The sequence below is a fragment of the Dipteris shenzhenensis genome, chromosome 13 (assembly GCF_047967505.1).
Source record: "Dipteris shenzhenensis isolate YYH24624 ecotype China chromosome 13, Dip_SZ_1.0, whole genome shotgun sequence".
NCBI lineage: Eukaryota > Viridiplantae > Streptophyta > Polypodiopsida > Gleicheniales > Dipteridaceae > Dipteris > Dipteris shenzhenensis.
The window spans coordinates 6,401,425-6,419,179 of NC_141608.1; the positions used below are offsets into that span (position 1 = coordinate 6,401,425).

The 17,755-nt window shown below is 42.7% G+C and overlaps 1 protein-coding gene across 2 annotated transcripts in view; it reads left to right on the forward strand.

Moving 5' to 3' along the window:
• LOC147894960 (L-arabinokinase-like) overlaps window positions 1–17,755 on the forward strand; it is a 221,421-nt gene that overhangs the window by 37,082 nt on the left and 166,584 nt on the right. For both annotated transcript variants that reach the window (XM_087383374.1, XM_087383375.1), the window contains 6 exons: window positions 2,248–2,315; window positions 2,436–2,498; window positions 3,714–3,767; window positions 3,908–4,010; window positions 4,168–4,277; window positions 4,617–4,736. In XM_087383374.1, the coding sequence (XP_087239500.1) occupies window positions 2,248–2,315; window positions 2,436–2,498; window positions 3,714–3,767; window positions 3,908–4,010; window positions 4,168–4,277; window positions 4,617–4,736 (518 nt within the window). The remainder of the gene's footprint in view (window positions 1–2,247; window positions 2,316–2,435; window positions 2,499–3,713; window positions 3,768–3,907; window positions 4,011–4,167; window positions 4,278–4,616; window positions 4,737–17,755) is intronic.

Sequence of the window (17,755 nt, forward strand, 5' to 3'; positions counted from 1 at the left end):
TGAACGTGTAATCCACCCATAAATTGACAGTGAGACATTAGGAAAAAAGGGAGCTCATTTTGGGGCCCTAAGAGAAAATCACAATTTCTTTATTTTTCTTTCCTCTAAAACACTAAAATACGACATAATTCTACTAACGCACGGTGCAGAATTTGGTACTTCTGACATCACCGGTGCATCCGGAGCGATTGACAATGAGACATTAGGAAAAAAGGGAGCTCATTTTGGGGCCCTAAGAGAAATTCACAATTTCTTCATTTTTCTTTCCTCTAAAACACTAAAATACGACATAATTCTACTAACGCACGGTGTAGAATTTGGTACTTCTGACATCACCGGTGCATTCGGAGCGGGCCAAAACCCCGGGAACAACCCCAACCAACCTGTCAAATCGCTTTCTTTAGTGCACTTTTTTTGCGGGGCCTTTTTGGCCTTTATCCGGCCTCCGAGTGGCCGTTTTCAGTGTTTCAAATGTTGTTTCGAGGGTTTTGGCCCGCTCTAGATGCACCGGTGATGTAGAAGTACCGAATTCTTTACCGTGCATGAGATATAATAAAGTAGCTCAAGTATCCTCATTGAATGCAAACTTGATAATATTTCTTTTTTCTTCCTTTTTTGTATTTTTTCAACGTTACGTTGGCCCTCCTTTGATTGGTGGACGGCTATTTTCCTTCCAGGCTAAAAGGCCCCAAAATGAGTTTCCTTTTTACTAATGAAATCATAATGCTGAGGATCGAGTCTATACCATCTATCCAACTAGCCCGATAAGCAGACTGAGCATTGTGTTGAAAAGTGTAACCAGGCAGCGTAGGCCATGATTGTTTCCACAAATCAATAAGAGGGAGCTGAGTCAATAAAGTAGACCAATGCTGAAGCTCAGAGGCTAACATATGAGTATGACTTGAGGTATTATCACTTGGTTGAGGAGCATTATTAAAATCTCCACAAATGAATTCATGTTGTTTCCAGGGATAACTTTGCATATCAGCCCAAATTAAACCTCTACTACGAGAAGATTGTGGCGCATAAACTGAAGCAAATTCAAAAACTTCCCCCTGTATAAGACATTGGATGATCAGCCATCTACCTTGACTATCATTTAGAGCAACCACTAGCTGTGATTCATGTTTCACCAGGAAAACGACCCTTGAAAAAGTATGTTCTCCTGCATAGAAAATATTATAACCAGAAAAATGCCCATGATGACCAGCATACATATGCTGATTATGCTCTTGCAATGCAACTATGTCAGGCTGCATTTGATGCAGATAACCCCAAACCAACTTCCATTTCCTGGGATCAGAGAGACCCTGTACATTGAGAGTAAGACACTTTATGTATGACAGCATATTTACAAAGTATTTACATTGGAGAATCCCAAAGATCAAGTTTGCATTTCAATCTCAGGATCCGGCCCCCGACCTTGAGATGAAACTAATGTATGTGGAGAAGATAAAAGAGCAGCCACTTCCTCTTCAAGAAAGAGGGTACAACTGGCTGTCACTGCAGCCCATGTAATTCCAATCCCTGAATTTTCTTGAGGAGTGTTCCCACTTGATGATGAACCATTCCAAATACGTGATGGAAGAGGTCTTCTTGCTGTCATAATGTTTCTTGGACTCTGCCAAGCTTCTTGCAAAGTTTTTTCCCCACTTTCAATTGAGAAGTTGAAGGCATCGAGGTAGAAACATTAGCATTTGACGCAGCGGGAGCTTTCCCCTTAACCTGAGCTGAATTTGCTGGTTTATTGGACTTATTCTTAGCCTGAGAGGAGACAAAAGTATCCTTAGGATGCATATCAGTAGGCATAGCATCTGGAGGCATTTTGTGCAAGACTAGCGGGCATTGTGAAGCCATGTGCCCAAAATTTTTACATTCAAAGCAGGCTCCTGCAAATCAACTCCATTTCAGCTTGTAAAATGCACTACCCATGGCAATATTGTTTACCGTAACAGAATATGAGTCTGGAGTTGGGATTATCTGTATCCCAGAAAGCATTTACATTCGTGACACACACACGTGCGCACACACACACAGTATTTGTGTTTGTTTTTTTGTGCAAGAGTGAGCTGATATTGGGTGCTTTATTTCCTCATAATCATGGGAGCAACTCATATCATTTGGTATAGAGATTTCTTTTATTAAACAAAGTGTTTTCTCATTTTTTGACTTTCCATTCTATTTCTTGATAGAGGGGTTCAAAATGTTCGCAACTCCTAAATCCTGCATGCATCTCTTTAAATGCAGTGCCAGCCTTTCGTGATGTGATTGATGCACCTCTTGTTGTACGGAAAGCAAATAGGAACCGAGAGCAAGTAAGTGGGTAACTGTAATTATCAAGTTGAAAAAAGATAAAAAAGATAAACCAAGCTATATTATTTATCAAATATGAATGATGTTGACTATTGATTTCTATTGCTTGCTCCATTGTATAGGTGAGGAGTGACCTTGGAATTAGGTGTGACGAGAAACTACTCCTCTTCAACTTTGGTGGCCAGGTGCGTTATAGTTAAAAGATTTTTTTGGAAAGATGTGATTTTTTAAACTAGGGAGAAGGCAATGCTAGATCCTAGTACTCAGCCTAGTAGTGATCTCCTTTGGCATTGTAACAACGTATAGTAGAGTTGCATTTGGCTATTGCTTTTAAAATTTTTCTTGTAGCCTCGCTCCATAAGGCCATAACCTAGAGCTTTAACTTTTTACTTTTATATCACTATTTTGCACTATGTGTTTATCAGGAAGATTATTGAACTGGTTTAATGACTTACTCATGGAGATGAGCAAGAATCTGATTCTTTCAAATGAAAGACATCGAAATTTTGAATTTATTCTCAAGGTAGAGGTCAAATGCAAGGATGAGCCTCACATAAAACCAGCATGTACATGTTTTGCTAGTTTTCTAGCATTACTGGGAATAATTTCTGTTGCACTGCCATGTTCCGTGAATAGACAGAGGATGCCACAATTCCACACGATGAGGAATGTTTTTGTCTTTTTTCTGGCTAGTTTCCAAAATACCTACGGCACTGATTGATTAGATTGTATTATCTCCTATGAGAACTAGTTGCATTCAATCAACTCTCAATTATTTCACTTTTATGTTGATAACAGATTTGGTAAGAAAATTCTCTGCTCATGCACATTTTTTCTGCTTAGATGTATAGAAATTTCACTCCAAGGTGACAGACCATGTGGAAGTACCATCCTGAGAGATTTGTATAAACTATGAGGTGAACACTGATAGTTGCACACTCCCAAGCAAATAACTTTATTTTGTAATCTGAGCACTTTGCAAGCTCCTAGGACTAAGTTAAGTGCACAAATTTGGGGCAATGCTGAAGTATAGTGACATCTAACACATCCGAAAATGTTAGCTGCTGTAATCCTCACAAGCTGCAGTAATCCTCACATCTGCTTTGCTTCATTTTCAGATTTGGGAATTTAATACTTCTCTCTCAATATCTGAAACAAAATGCACAGGTGTTTAATTACTTGAAAGTGATAGAAGCTGAAAATGCTAAAATTCAGAAGTGAGAGAGTATATGTCACATGAGTATCTCTAAAAAATGGCAAGGCTTGTGGTCTAATCATGTCTTCAGCTTGTCACATGAGTATGTCCAATTGCATGATGGTCAATATAGCTACAAAAAGCAACATTTTGCTACGTTTTTTTGCCATACTATGCACTGACTTTATGTTTCAGAGGTTTTCAGGACGCTGGGTGGTTGTTGAAGGATGATTACTTGCCTTCGGGTTGGAAGTGCATGGTAAGCTCCCATGTTGACCTCATGGTTGCCATGATTTTCAAACGTCACAGATGGTTGCACCCTCAAATGTACTTATGTTTTTCAACATATTAAAAGGTTCTGCAGCACCAATGTACTTATTCTTTTCAAAATATTAAAAGGTTTGTGCAGCACCCAAAGGACAACTACTCCCACATAATTTCATTAGTCTTGCACAAGATTCTTACACCCCAGACTTGATTGCAGCTAGTGATTGCATGCTTGGTAAGACTATGGAATGATGTATATCTTCTCTCTATTGTCAATGGCATCGTGTATTCCTTCCAGATTTGGCTGTAGTAAATAGGGTATGTAAATGATTTTTAATAGTTATTCTTATGCATCGTCCCTCTATGATATTATTGCTTTGTTTCCTCTGTAGGGAAGATTGGTTATGGAACAGTCAGCGAGGCATTGGCTTTCAAAGTTCCATTTGTATTTGTTCGACGTGATTTTTTCAATGAAGAGCCCTTTTTGAGGAATATGTTAGAGGTAAGCCAGGCATCTGAGTTATTCGCTTACCATTAATTATATTGCAATTTAATATTGTTTTAAGCTTTGGTGTCGTTTAAGGATTTATTGCTAAAATTATATAATCAAATAAATCATGTGCTGTCTTTGTTAATCGCCCATAATTTTATAATTAAATAATCCAGACGTGAAAATTACTTGGACCATTCCAAACATCATGATTCATCAGCTATTATTATGTTTGCCATTTCCAGAAATGCAAAAATAAACCTAAAGACAAGGAATAGCTACATGGTATAACAAAATTAAGGTTGTTTCCTTCGTGATTCTCACATGCTTTTATTGCTGTATTATCTGCAGTCCCATCACTGCGGTGTCGAGATGATTCGACGTGATTTTCTGATTGGCCGTTGGACTCCTTACTTGGAACGGGCATTACAGCTTAAACCCTCATATCAAGGCGCCTTAAATGGTGGCAAGGTTTGTTCTTGGTCAAGCTGCTGCTGGAGCTCCAGTTTGTGAAGAAAACCAAACAAGAAAGTTAAAAGTTTCCACTGCTTCTGCATATAGAAATATAAAATACATGGGCTTCATACACATGTATGTATTGAGCATGAGCATGTGCATGCACACACACATATGCTTATGCACACATGGATGCACATTGTCAGATAGATTTTGGAACTAGAGACGATTGCGGGAGCCGATTGGACAGCACTCGCTTTTAACGTTGTTATTATAGCTACTGTGTTGGCAAATCTTGGTAGAGTGCAGAATGGGGAGCAATGGGGAGAGTACGGCTGAGGAAAGTGAGACGTCTCCACACAAGAATTAGATGTGCATCTGTCGCTGGAATGGGAGGCTACGTACCGCCACCACTACCATTTCCAATCGCTATTTGAAATTGTTTTTGAAGCAAGGGCTCAGATTTGCTGCGATTTTTGTTGTGGGAAACCATCTCTTCTTGTGGCTGCATCAAACTCCTGTAGTCTACACATATCTGAAGTTTTTCTGTCTCATGTTTGGGAACAATGACAAATGCCTCTTACCCAATCGAAGTAGTCCATTGGATATATCAACCCAGCTTGCTCTATTTTTGGAATATTAGCTTGGACGGCTTTACGGTAGTTGGGATCCATGCGGTATGGTCTGTTGATTAGTGGGCTTGAGTCTGGGCATAAATAAATGTGATCTCCATGAACTCAGCGAGGTCCCCCGTTAGATTCTTGTATGACCAGGTAAAGACGTCAAGAAGATAATTATGATCCCAAACCCAACTAGCTACCTTCAGATGCTGAGGGTGGTCTTCAGTCCCGATGTTGAGGTTGCACGAGTTCTATGCATGATCAACCTAAGACATGTGTGTTGATGTGGGGTTGCTTGGCTCCGCGGAGTATCTTCCATAGAAAAATCCCCCTCCAGTTCCCACAACCATGACTATGAAAAAGATACCCTTGAAGTGGTTGAGATGCAGAGGCAGCACTCAAAGACATTCTCTTTTTGCCTTTTTGGGCCTACTTGAAGGTTCCTCAGAAGGGTAATCCTTCCACCTCATAGGTCATCTTTGAAAGACCCTCTGTCATGATGAGATCTGCCTTGGACAAGTAAAGGTTCTGTAGGGTGAGGTCCGTGATGTCATCCTCTCCATCTAGAATGTAGACTCACCCATTGCGTGGAGGGTCTATGACTCCAGTTCGGATGTGAACTAGGCCTCTTACTTGTCTAGCCTCTTCCAAGTCCATCACCATGCCACATGGTGTCAGTTTTCCCTCTTAATAGTCTGGTGCATCACCCATCCTCCGGTATCATGAGTCACTTGGATGGTCATCCTCCTCCTCGATATCATAGGGAGCATAATAGTCAACAGCCACTTCAGTACCCTTAGTAGTCTCTTCCTTGCGACCCAAGGTGCGGAATGATCGTGGTCCTCTTCTGTATCATAGGAATCAAAATGGTCACCTCTCCCTTGCGAAGTACAGAATGGTTGTCCTCTTCTGTATCATAGGAATCAAAATAGTCGTCATCCTCTTCTATATCATAGGAATGAGAATGGTCACCTAACCTGCGATACCATCAGAATGGTCACCTATATCATAGGAATCAGAATGGTCACCTAGCGTGCGATACCATCAGTGTCCTCTCGCTCTACTACCACTAGATGGTCCATGTCATGTGTCTACATTGCCTCATCATTGTCCTCGAGTCACACGGCCTCATGTCGTTCATCTTGAAAGGGCAATCCTCAATGTAGGCCAATTCTTCGCCTCGGATGGGCCAATCCCCAAGAGCCCAACGCTTCTCATATACACCTGCTTCTTCTTCAAAATCCTCTTCCTCCAGGTCCCCTGACCGGTGACTAGCCTTTTTGGTGATCATATCTATTTCCAAAGGAAGGAAAATATGCCCGAACCAATCTTAAATGGCCTTGGAAAACTACAACCATGGTCTGCCAAGAAGGAGAGAGAGGTTTGCTCATCTTCAGTCATATGCAACACTACAAAGTTGGATAGGAATGTGACTCCACCAATCTTCATGTGGACACCTTTGACCGCTTCCATCGGCCATTCGCACTTGGAAATATACGTCAATTATCAACTTCAACCTAAGTTGTTGCACCAGAACACTAATAGATTAGTCCCTTCACCATATGAATATGCAGTAGCACCATATCCGCTATCATTCCCACAATGATAGCCAAGGCTTCTGCATCCCAGATCTACCATGCTCTTACTTACTATAGCGTCCCTTGGCATTAACCACCTAGGTCCCTCCCCCATGATTCCCTCAACACTAAGTAGCTCTACATCTTCATTTCCACAACGGGTAGTTGGTCTTGTCGAGCTTGCCTGTCTCACCAAGATTTGCGAACTGTTATCTATTGGCCATGATAATGAACTGAAAGAGGTAAAGAGTATCGTACACCTGTCTGAACTTGAGCCTTCCACCTAGATACAATCCTTCAGACGCTTGCCTGAACCTGAGCCTCTCGGAGCAATGAATCAAGGTCTTCCTTCAGCAAGGTCCATGCCTTCAAGCTCCACTTCCCGAGAACTTCCGCCAAGGCTCTGGTACCATGTTAGAAACTGAAATCCCACCAGAGGGTACCCCGAAGCGGAAGACTGATAGATTAGTCCAGAAATTACATGCTGAAGTGTTTCACTATGGAATCAAGCTTTAACCATGTGTGTAATTCACAACCATTCATGTGTGTGCAGACTAGCAAATAGACTGTGCTCAAAGACAATATAGAAGCAACTCTTATATATTTCTGTCCATCCACAATCTGGACAAGATACAATACCAAAAGGTTCTCCTACTTGTCATCTTGCTTCAACAACATGTATCCACTTGCTTGGTAATATTTCTTTTTGTTTTTCAATAGTATGCTTATTAAGAAATGAAATGTTTTCCTACTGTTCAGTTATGGTTAATGGGGACTAGGTCTAGCATTTGAGGGTGGACCCCCTTGCTTGGGGTTATGGGCATTAGTGACCCACAAGAGTGATGGCTTCTCCTTGAGAGGGACATCTGGAAACCACACCCCACCTGAGTACCCAAACATGGGACATATCAAATGCATAGATTGCATAGTGACTTAGGAACCATTCAAGAGAATGTTCCCTGAGCTTTGGGTGTGGGCCTAGCAGCATGCCAAGAGTAATGGAGATACAAGATAAGACGACAAACAAATGAGCTCTGTATGGCTCAATTATGACCTTAGAGTACGTCAGTAGATAGTCCAAGCTGTTAGGAACCCGTGGGTGCGATCAGAATTGAATTCTGACAACTTTAAAATTTTAGGGTTTTTGGGAGTGACACGTGGCAGACTGCCACATGGAATCTGAGCTGGCAGGTCAGTCCACCTGTCCCACACATGTGGCAGCATGCATGGCAGGGCATGCAGGCCAAGTATCTGGCCCCAAATCTAGTAGATTTGGGGCAGGTTGTGGGCTGTCCTCCTTTTTTTTTTTTTCAAAAAAGAGACTTCTATTAAGTAAGAAAGAAACCCACTAGAGCAAGCTCTGTGCGGAAATACACCATGCTAAGCATGTAATAAAAAACACGCACTAATAACTGCGAGTTTGTCACATGCTATTAGGGCTGTCCTCTTTGGGACTGCAGCCCACCGAAAATCTGGGACAAGTGTCCACCTTCCACTCTGGGCCTTGGGGGGGGGGCTGAGCCTATAAAAGAAGACCTCTCCCCTTCATTCCCTACATGAAGAAAATTCGTTACTTTTCTTCTCCCTCCTTTTGGTTGATGCAACAGAACCTCTCCTACTCCTTGGGTGCAGCCAGCTTCTCCCCAGGCCATTCTCTCAGGTCCCATAGGCCGGTTTTGGTCTTCAGAGGACGATAATATATTCTTCTTCTTCTTCTTCTTCTTCTTCTCACCTCAGCAGCACTTTCTCTCTCTACAGCAACACACTCTCTCTCTACAGTTCTAGCCCCTCCTCTCCAGGTTATCCGTGAGGATCTACTACAGCTACACACATTTCGAACCTGGTTGGGACCGAGTGAACTCCCAGTGAAGCTTAGCTTCTACAGAGATCACTTCTTACATATCACAGCGGAGGGTTTCATTGACCCACCAGGATACACGCAGATTCACCTTCCCCACTCGCTGAGGATCTCTCTTGGGCAGTTCCGGGTCTCTTCACACAGACTTCGCATCGAGAGCGGCAGAGCAGAGCGACTACCCAAGGAGAGGCGCATATGCACACTGTGTGACATGCAGGAGGTTGAGACAAAGGAGCATTTCATCTTCAGGTGTCCTGTGTACTATGAGATCCGAGGGCGTTTCCACTGCCTCTTTAGGAATAGTTATGGGATTTTGGCCTGTTTCCTCTCCTACCCGGACCAGCAGTGTTTGGTAGGTTTCATTCATGAGGCACTTAGACACCGTGAGAGGATACTTCGAGCATGGAGACAGGAGCAGACTTCTTCCTCGGCTGATCCATCTCAGAGCTCTATCACGGAGTTCTTTCAGCTAGATCACATGGACCCCCACGAGACGAGGCCTCGACATGACCGTGACCCGGAGCCTGTGACCTTACAGCTCAGACAGAGGGTCGACACACGGATCACACTTGGGGACATCCCCTCCTTTAGAGTCGGAGCCCGACCGACGGGGGTCACAGTAGCCCTAGTCAGATGCAGAGCTACGACAAGGAGATGTGCCAGGACCGCACCTCTGAGTGGCCGACAACACTCTATTGCCGACTTCATGCCTCCACTGCCTCATCCATCCTCATATCTTACTGCTGCCGATGATGATGATGATATTGATGATGATGCTGAGACTGATATATAGTCGACCATTGACATGACTATGTTGTACTTAGGACTTAGTACTGCCATTTTGCATTTTTGCATTTTGCATTGGTATGAACGCTCGTTTAGTAGCTCCACTACCACAGCTTGTTGTATCAGGATTTTCACGTCTCATAGGCCCATCAGTCTTCCGAAGACTTTGATAAACTTTCTTTCTTTCTTTCTTTTCTTTCTTCTGGAACAGCAGCAGCATCCTCTCTCCTTCTCCTAGCCTAGAGCAAGCATAGCCCCTTTCTCTGTCCTGCTGCAGTCTTTTTCTCTCTACTGCAGAATTTCTCTCTCTACTGTTCCAACCCCTTCCCCTTGCAGAAATCTGCCTTTCTCTACACCTCTGGAACAACAGCAGCAGATCCTCTCTTACATCCCTCCCTTGGGGCTAGCATTGGCACTCTCTCTCTACAACTATCACTCCATAAAGGCTTTCTCTCTCTAGCTTACAAGCTTTTTTTCTGAGCTGTTCTCATTCCAGCCCCATTTCCACACTCACCTCACCCAAGGGAGCTTCAGAGGCATCAAGGACTTCATCTACAAAAAGGTTCAAGTCACGAAGGGAGTCTGTATTGTCAAGTTTATCTCATTTACAGCACTATTTCATGTTGTTTCTACTATCTTTCTAGAAACTAGTGCTTGCCTCTGATGTTGGATAGAAGTGGTGATTGTTGCAGGCTTCTTCCTTGTGGATTGGGCAAGCCAAGAGTTGAAACCTGAGCTTGGAGTCCTCCTTTATGTTGTCTATCTTGTACATATGCTCTTGAGTCTTGTATCTAGGTCCTAGGCTTTCATTGAGTTCATCAGTTTGGATGGTGCATTGCACCTTGGTCTTGTATCTCCATTTTCAAGAATAAAGTGAGCGTGGATAAGGGGGGCGCTCCATCTTGGCCCCTCAATCATATTGCAATTTCCAATGACGTCACTTTGTGTTTAAACTTTATAAGTATTAATTCCAGCTTAATTGAAATCTCTTAAGTACAATTTTTATGCTTCTTGCAGTTACTAAACCAATCCTACTGCCTATGGCAGTTCCATTTGAATTACTTTTCACATACTTAGAGTGCACACTGCAAGTAGATTTTCATTCTGAATTCATGGGGTTCATAGACACAACAAATAGGATGATCTGTTGTGAGTTACCAAACCTGTCATCAACATAACAAATATATTGTGCCCTCAAAATAAAATGATACACAGTTTCGAATTGTACCTGTCCTTTTGGTAAAGAAATCTATAACATTTTCTTTTCTGTTACAAGGTTGGGATGTGATGTCACCAAGTAACACTCTTTCTCTGATGAAGTGCTCTTTGACATCAATGTACTTTATCCTGAGGCAATATATTGGATTCTTGTCTAAATGCTTGAGCCAATTGATTATCATAGTATATTGTTGTTGGCCTTGTCTCATCAAAGTAATTTGTTTTTTACAATAGTCTTTTGAGCCATATAGCCTCACATGCTTTTTTTTTTGTGGGAAGAAATCTTTTATTGCTATAGAATAATTACATTCATAGTTACTTCAAAAAACGAAGGAGCTACTATTCAACTGAAGATCTCAGTATAAGCTGTATATACATGCTGATCAATCAAACGAGTCTGAAGACAATCATAAAATGATTGTTGCAGAGATCGTTTGAAAAAAAGAAAAGATGAAAATAGTGGATCACCAAAGACTCTATGATTTATGTCCATCCATAAAGTCCATAGGGTGCAATAGCGCACCCATACAAAAAATAAATCAAATCCCTGTCTCTGTGGATGAAAGCCAAACAACCACAAAAATCTGCCAAAAGTAACAGTAGGAAATCGCTGTCAAAGCCTTTGTCTGATGAGAGCAATGAGATCAGAAGTGTTTGGACAGGACCAAAAGATATGAAACACTGATTCAGTAGAGTGCTGACATCGGTGACAAAGAGCTGAAGCAATATGTCTGTGTGCGAGTAACTGTCCGGATGGAAAAATGCCAAGAAGAACTCGCCATAGGAAAAGCTGTTCTCGTAGAGGGACTTTGTAATGCCAAAGGAGACGCAGCCTTTTTCTCCACCACTTCATTGGGCGATCCATATGCCAAACAGTATTTGTGGGAAATCCAAGGCGGAGGTAAGAACACTTTATACAGTGATGACACTGTGATATGTGAGAGCTTCAAAGGACAGGCGTATAAGGAAGGAGAGCGTAAGATCCAATCCTCAAGCCGATTCTGAAGTTCCAAATGGGGTACCGGCAAGTACGGTTGGAGCATTGCTGAAATTCGATGCCATAAAGGACGATAATGAGCTCCCAAGCCATATTTGCGAGCAGCCATAGAAAAAGATAAGATTGTGCCATCATCCTGAAGTACATCCGCCACAGAGGAAATGCCTTTGAAAGAGAGAAAATAAGAACGTCGGGGTTCTTGTATGGCCAAAGGGGGGTGGAAAACTTTAGACCAAAAAATATTCTCTACCCTCAAAGAGTTGCCTGAGAGAGAGTCCCTGCCATGCCATTCCAAATGAGATAGAATATGTTTCCAATCAAGAAGCAGACGAGAGACAAAAGGGCATCCTCTGATCTTGCCTTGGATAGAGCCAAATAAAAAATCCCACTGAGTAAGCTGCCAATGCCCAAAGGCAGATGTATGAAGATGTAATAAGAGAGAGCGGATCATGAAAGCCCAAGGCTGATCTCCTTGCATAAACTGTATCATCATTTTCCCTCTGTGAGCAAGTAAATGCATTTGAATATTGAGAATGTTCAGACCTCCATGCATCTTGGGAGAACAGAGACGATGCATAGACAGTAATCTGAGACTTTTCTTGCCATGTTTTGAACGCCAGAAAATTTCCATGATAGCTGACATAAATGAAACCAGATCTGCCTTAGTGAACATAGTGAGAGGCAGATAAAATTGTATGTATGCTATCAAAATGGATTGTGTGATTCGCAGGCGAACATGTAATGGCCAAGTTGCTAGCACCCAATCAGTTTGTTGTGAGCGGGTGAGTCCCCAGCCTAGAGGATAACCAAGATGTCGAATGAAATGAGAAGCGGGGACAATTTCCCCAGGCCACAGAAGGTTGTGCCATTCCTGTGCATGTAATGGCAGCAATTTCGATTTCTGAAAATTTACCCGAAGGCCAGCAGCCAAACCATATGTGGAAAGAGCATGCATAATCATGGACAAATCAGCCCGAGTATTTTTTGGAGTAAAGAATGAATCATCAGCATATGCCTGAGCAATCATGCTGCTGCGACTACCCAGAATCTCCAAACCGTGCAACTGGTCAGTGTCCAAAAGGTGATCCAGATATTGAAGCAGTGGATGAGTGGCTATGGGAAAAAGTCAAGCACTCAGGGGACATCCTTGCCTGACAGAGCAAGCAAGAGTCCAGGATGGGGAAATATCTCTTGAGAGTATACAGGCAGCTTCACTATCTTGATATAGCCAAGTGATGAGCTGCTGCATTTTTGTGCCAAAACCCAATGCTTGCATAGTCGATGAAATAAAATCCCACTGAACAGTATCAAAGGCTTTAGCAATATCAATTTGCAATAACAAAACATCCTGCTGTGTATATTTGGCATATTCAATTCCAATGTAGGCATTAGCAATGCTATCGGTGATGTGCCTGCGCGGGACAAAGCCATATTGAGCAGGATGCAACCCATCATGTAAAATCCCCTTTAGCCGATCGACAATCATTTTGGTGGTGACTTTGTAAATTATGGGCATAAGAGTGATAGGTCTCCAATCTGCCAAAGACTCACAAATTTGTTTTTTGGGAAGGAGCTTAACAAGACCTCTCTTCCATGTGTCCGGCATTTTCTGATTTTGCCACACAGCATTCACCATATATAGCAATGAATGCTTCAAAATAGGCCAGTAGGCTAGAAAAAACTCTACTGTTAAACCATCCCATCCAGGGGATTTCCATCTGCCACATGATTTGATCACATCTGACAGTTCCCTCTCAGTAAAAGGTTCCTCCAATTCCAAAGCTTGAGGAGGGGAAATGATAGGAGAAACATGTTGCAACAGTAAATTTCGTGCAAGCAAAATCTGTTGCGAGAGAGGAGCTGCAGAGCCAAATTGCTGAGAGAAATGATGCACACAAAAGGAAGCAAGTTGTGACCGTGAGGTAGTCCATGATCCATCTGGCATAAGCACTCTGCAAATTTCTGTTTTGATTCTCCTCTGATGTAAACTTTTGAAAAATTCTTTGGAAGAGCAACCTTTATCTGTAAAGGCTCTTTGTCTTGCTCTAGTCTCCCATTTTGCCAGTTTCCTGTGATCATTTAGTTTAAGACAATGTCTGGCCTGGCATAGTGTTGTTTGCTCATGCAAGGACAACAAACAATGATGACTGAGTTCAGTGAGGTCTTGACAAGTAGATTTGGCCTGAGCAATGGTTTCCCTGAGAGTCTTCATGTAAGACTTGCCATAAACTCTAATCATACCACTTGCATTTTAGAAATAAAAGTATCCCAGGCACCATCAACATTGAGATGGCTGCTAGAGGAAAGACAATGAGCTGCTTCAGTAACCCTTGCCTTGAAATCAGCATGTTGCAAATAACTATTGTTTATGATGAGATGTCTCCTGTGTGGCAATCTATCATCTGGCATGTTATGAAAAGATAACCGCAACCATAGTGGTGCATGGTCTGAATGCACAAAGGCATAGTCAATCCACATTTTGCATGTGAACTCCCCATTTTGTTGGGGAGCAACACTATACCATCGATCCAGACGTGCCTGATAGGCGGAAAGAGCATTATGTTGAAAAGTGTAGCCCGGTGACAAAGGCTGCAATTCCTTCCAAAGGTCAACCGGATCCAGATGCAGAAGTAATTGAGACCATGCATGCCTTTCAGGAGATAACATATGATCATGTCTGGAGGTGTTGTCTCCCTGTTGTGGAGCATTATTGAAATCCCCACATATGTAGGCATGATATCTCCACGGATATTGTTGCATGGCATCCCAAATTGCAGTTCTTTCTCTAGAGGACTGAGGTGCATAAACTGAAGCAAATTCAAACACCTCTCCTCTAATAAGGCATTGGAGAACAAGCCATCTGCCTTTGTTGTAATTTAATGCAATGGCTGGTTGAAGCTCATGTTTGATCAGAAGGACAACCCTTGAGAAAGAGTACTCCCCAGCATAAAAAATATCATATCCACAGTAGTGTCCTGTCTTGCCTGCATACATATGTTGGTTGTGTTCTTGTAATGCCACTATGTCAGGCTGAAATCTGTTGATGTACAGCCACACAGATTTCCATTTCCTACTGTCACACATGCCCTGGACATTGAGTGTAAAACATTTGATGTGAGCAGTCATATATACAGGTATTTATAGTAATGTAACAACTATGTACAGCAGCAAAATTTATGAGGTCAGCCTTGCATTTCTATCTCAGGGTCGAGACCTCGCCCCTGAGAAGAAGTAATCCCAATTCCTGTATTTATCTCTGGGGTATTCCCGCTAGAAGAGGCACCAGTCCAAGTGCGGGGGGGTGGAATTCTTCTAGCAGAAATAACTTTTCTTGGACTCTGCCAGCCATCAGTTGAAGGTTGCTGTCTTTTGGTCGAGGATTGAATAACAGGAGGTGAATGTGATGTGAGATTCCCATTGGGAGCCACTGGAGCTTTGCCTTTATCCTGACTCCCAGCAGGCTGTCTATTGCTTTTATTTTTGTTGGCCACTGGAGTAGGAACATCTTTAGTAGGCATGGAAACTGACAAAGTGGCACGAGGCATTTTATGTAGATTCATTGGACGATTCATTGGACACTGTGAAGCCATGTGTCCAAACTTTTTGCATTCAAAACAAGCCCCTACAAATAAACCCCATTTGAGTTTATAGAAAGCACTTCCCATGTTCACATTATTCACCGTGACTGAATAAGAGTCCGGTGTGGGATTATGAGTATCCCAGAGAATGCAAAATCTGTTTGAGTTGCCATTTGGCCGTGGTGGGCAAACCACTTTACCTATAGATGCTGCAATTTTAGGCAAAAGCGAGGCCATACATTGGGGGAAATCAACAACTTCAACCCAAACCGGGCATCTGTGTCGGATTAAAGTCTGAAAGTCCCTTGTGGGAGACCATGGCAAGACATGCACCATTTGCTGCCCAAAAAAAAGAGGTGAGTGTTCCAAAAGCATTTGTCTGTGGATCTCATCCACCATGATAACCTCAAAAAAGCCCCTGGCCGCATAGTGTACTTTACGAACAAAAGAGCTAGCCAATGTGTGTGTGTCAGCCAGTTGCCTATTTCTGCAGCAGGTGGCATCCGGCCTGGAAAAAATAAAATGATTGCATTCTTGGCATATTCTCTGACCGGATCCACAATTTCATCGACCTCAACCATGAGGCCAACTGAAGGAACCGAGTCTTTCCACTCTTTTCTAGTATCTGCAAATCCTTCATGCATTATATCATATACCAGTTGAGCCTCAAGAGTCTCATGTATCGGGTGATGCTGACCCTCAACCTGCTTTTGTTTCTTGCAGGGAGCCGAGCGCTCCTTTTGAAACGTTTTTTATATGAATACTTTGCCATGACTTTGTAAAAAGGGGAGCTTGAAAATGAAGTACCTGTAAAAGGGCAGTGAAAGCAAAAAAAACGAGTCCCAAAGAAGTATTCACAAGAAGTCCACCAGAGAGGATAAGAAGAGTATAGGGGGGAAGAAGATAACAGATGGAAATGTAAGATTTTGGCTGGAACACAAGACGGTTAGAGAAGACAGCAGAGCCCAAAAAAACTCCAAGGATTTGTACGGTTGGAAGTAGGGGATTGTACGGATGGAGCTGTACAGAGGGGACAGGTGTACGGCCAAAACTGTGAGAAGAAAGTGCCGGGCTTTATACGTGAATTTGCAGAGGTAAAACGGGAACTGACGCAGGAGTACGGAAACGTACAAGCGTACGGACGATGTACGGGTACCGTACAGCTGTACGGACGAGGCTGCACAGGGTTTCTGAGAGGGACGAAAATAGACAACGGCGTAAACTTCATGTGGAACTCACGAAACACCACGCGAGCAGAGCACAAAGACCTAGGAACAATGGAAAAGGAAACGGCCTGTACGAAGCGGCCTGTACGCTGTACGGAAAACGCCGTACAGACTGTACGGGTAGCCGTACTGGTGGTACGGGATGCTGCAGAAAGCTTCGATGATGGCTGGAAGGCTCCTCAGCTCTCCTCAACGCACACCACACCTCCCATATAGCCTCACATGCACCTATTGAAGACAAAGAAACAATTGGCTACTTGTTTGACAACCATGAGATAGTACCTTGACCAAGAAAAATTTCATATGCTTGTGTGGATCTCTTGTCTCATGATCTCTTGCATAGCCATTGTCAGAGTATCCATGAAACCTTTGATGACTTCCTTCGAAACTACCTTGTACCTTTGATGTTTCTCAAGATTCTCTTGGTTGCAAAAATAGTGAGACTATTTTGGATTTGCCATAAACTATGCAAGTGAGCTGACTGCTTGACCGATATCTAGCCTCATGATAGTCAAATATATAAGAGATCCGATGTGTTGCTGATAGTACTTGTGTTTGAAACCTCAGCCTAGGTGGGCAGCTCCTTGAGCTAAGTCTGCAGCCCTCTGTAGGTCACCTTCACCTCCTGTGTATAGGACCAAGTGCATCCCTGCCCTCCAATGGTTCTCTCGAGGCTTATTGGAAAACCTGCTTAGTACACCAGTCACAAAGCTGTACGTGATATGTACAAGAATTGTTATCTGCTTGTTGTACCAGTGAGCACTTGCAGTAGAAAAGCATGCTGTGCAGATAAGGTGTCATGTTCCCTATCATCTGAAATGTAGAAATGATACATGCATTGCACTGACTTGGACTCCTGTGAGCCAGCAAGGAAATTGGCATCAGGCATGAAAGAATTAAGTAAATGATTGTACGTGATATGCACAAGAATTGTTATCTGCTTGTTGTACCAGTGAGCACTTTGTAATTAGCTAAAGTCAGCGCTGCCAAAAAGGATGGAAAATGGGCAGTTTACCATGGAGGGGTAGCAGTAATCAGAGAGTTTAAATCAAAACCAAAAGACTCTTAGTCTTAAACTGATGTATGGCGGTTTCTTGTTGTCCCATAGACCTTTTGGTCTCCAGTGGACGTTAATAGACTCTCTCTCTCTCTCTCTCTCTCTCTCTCTCTCTCT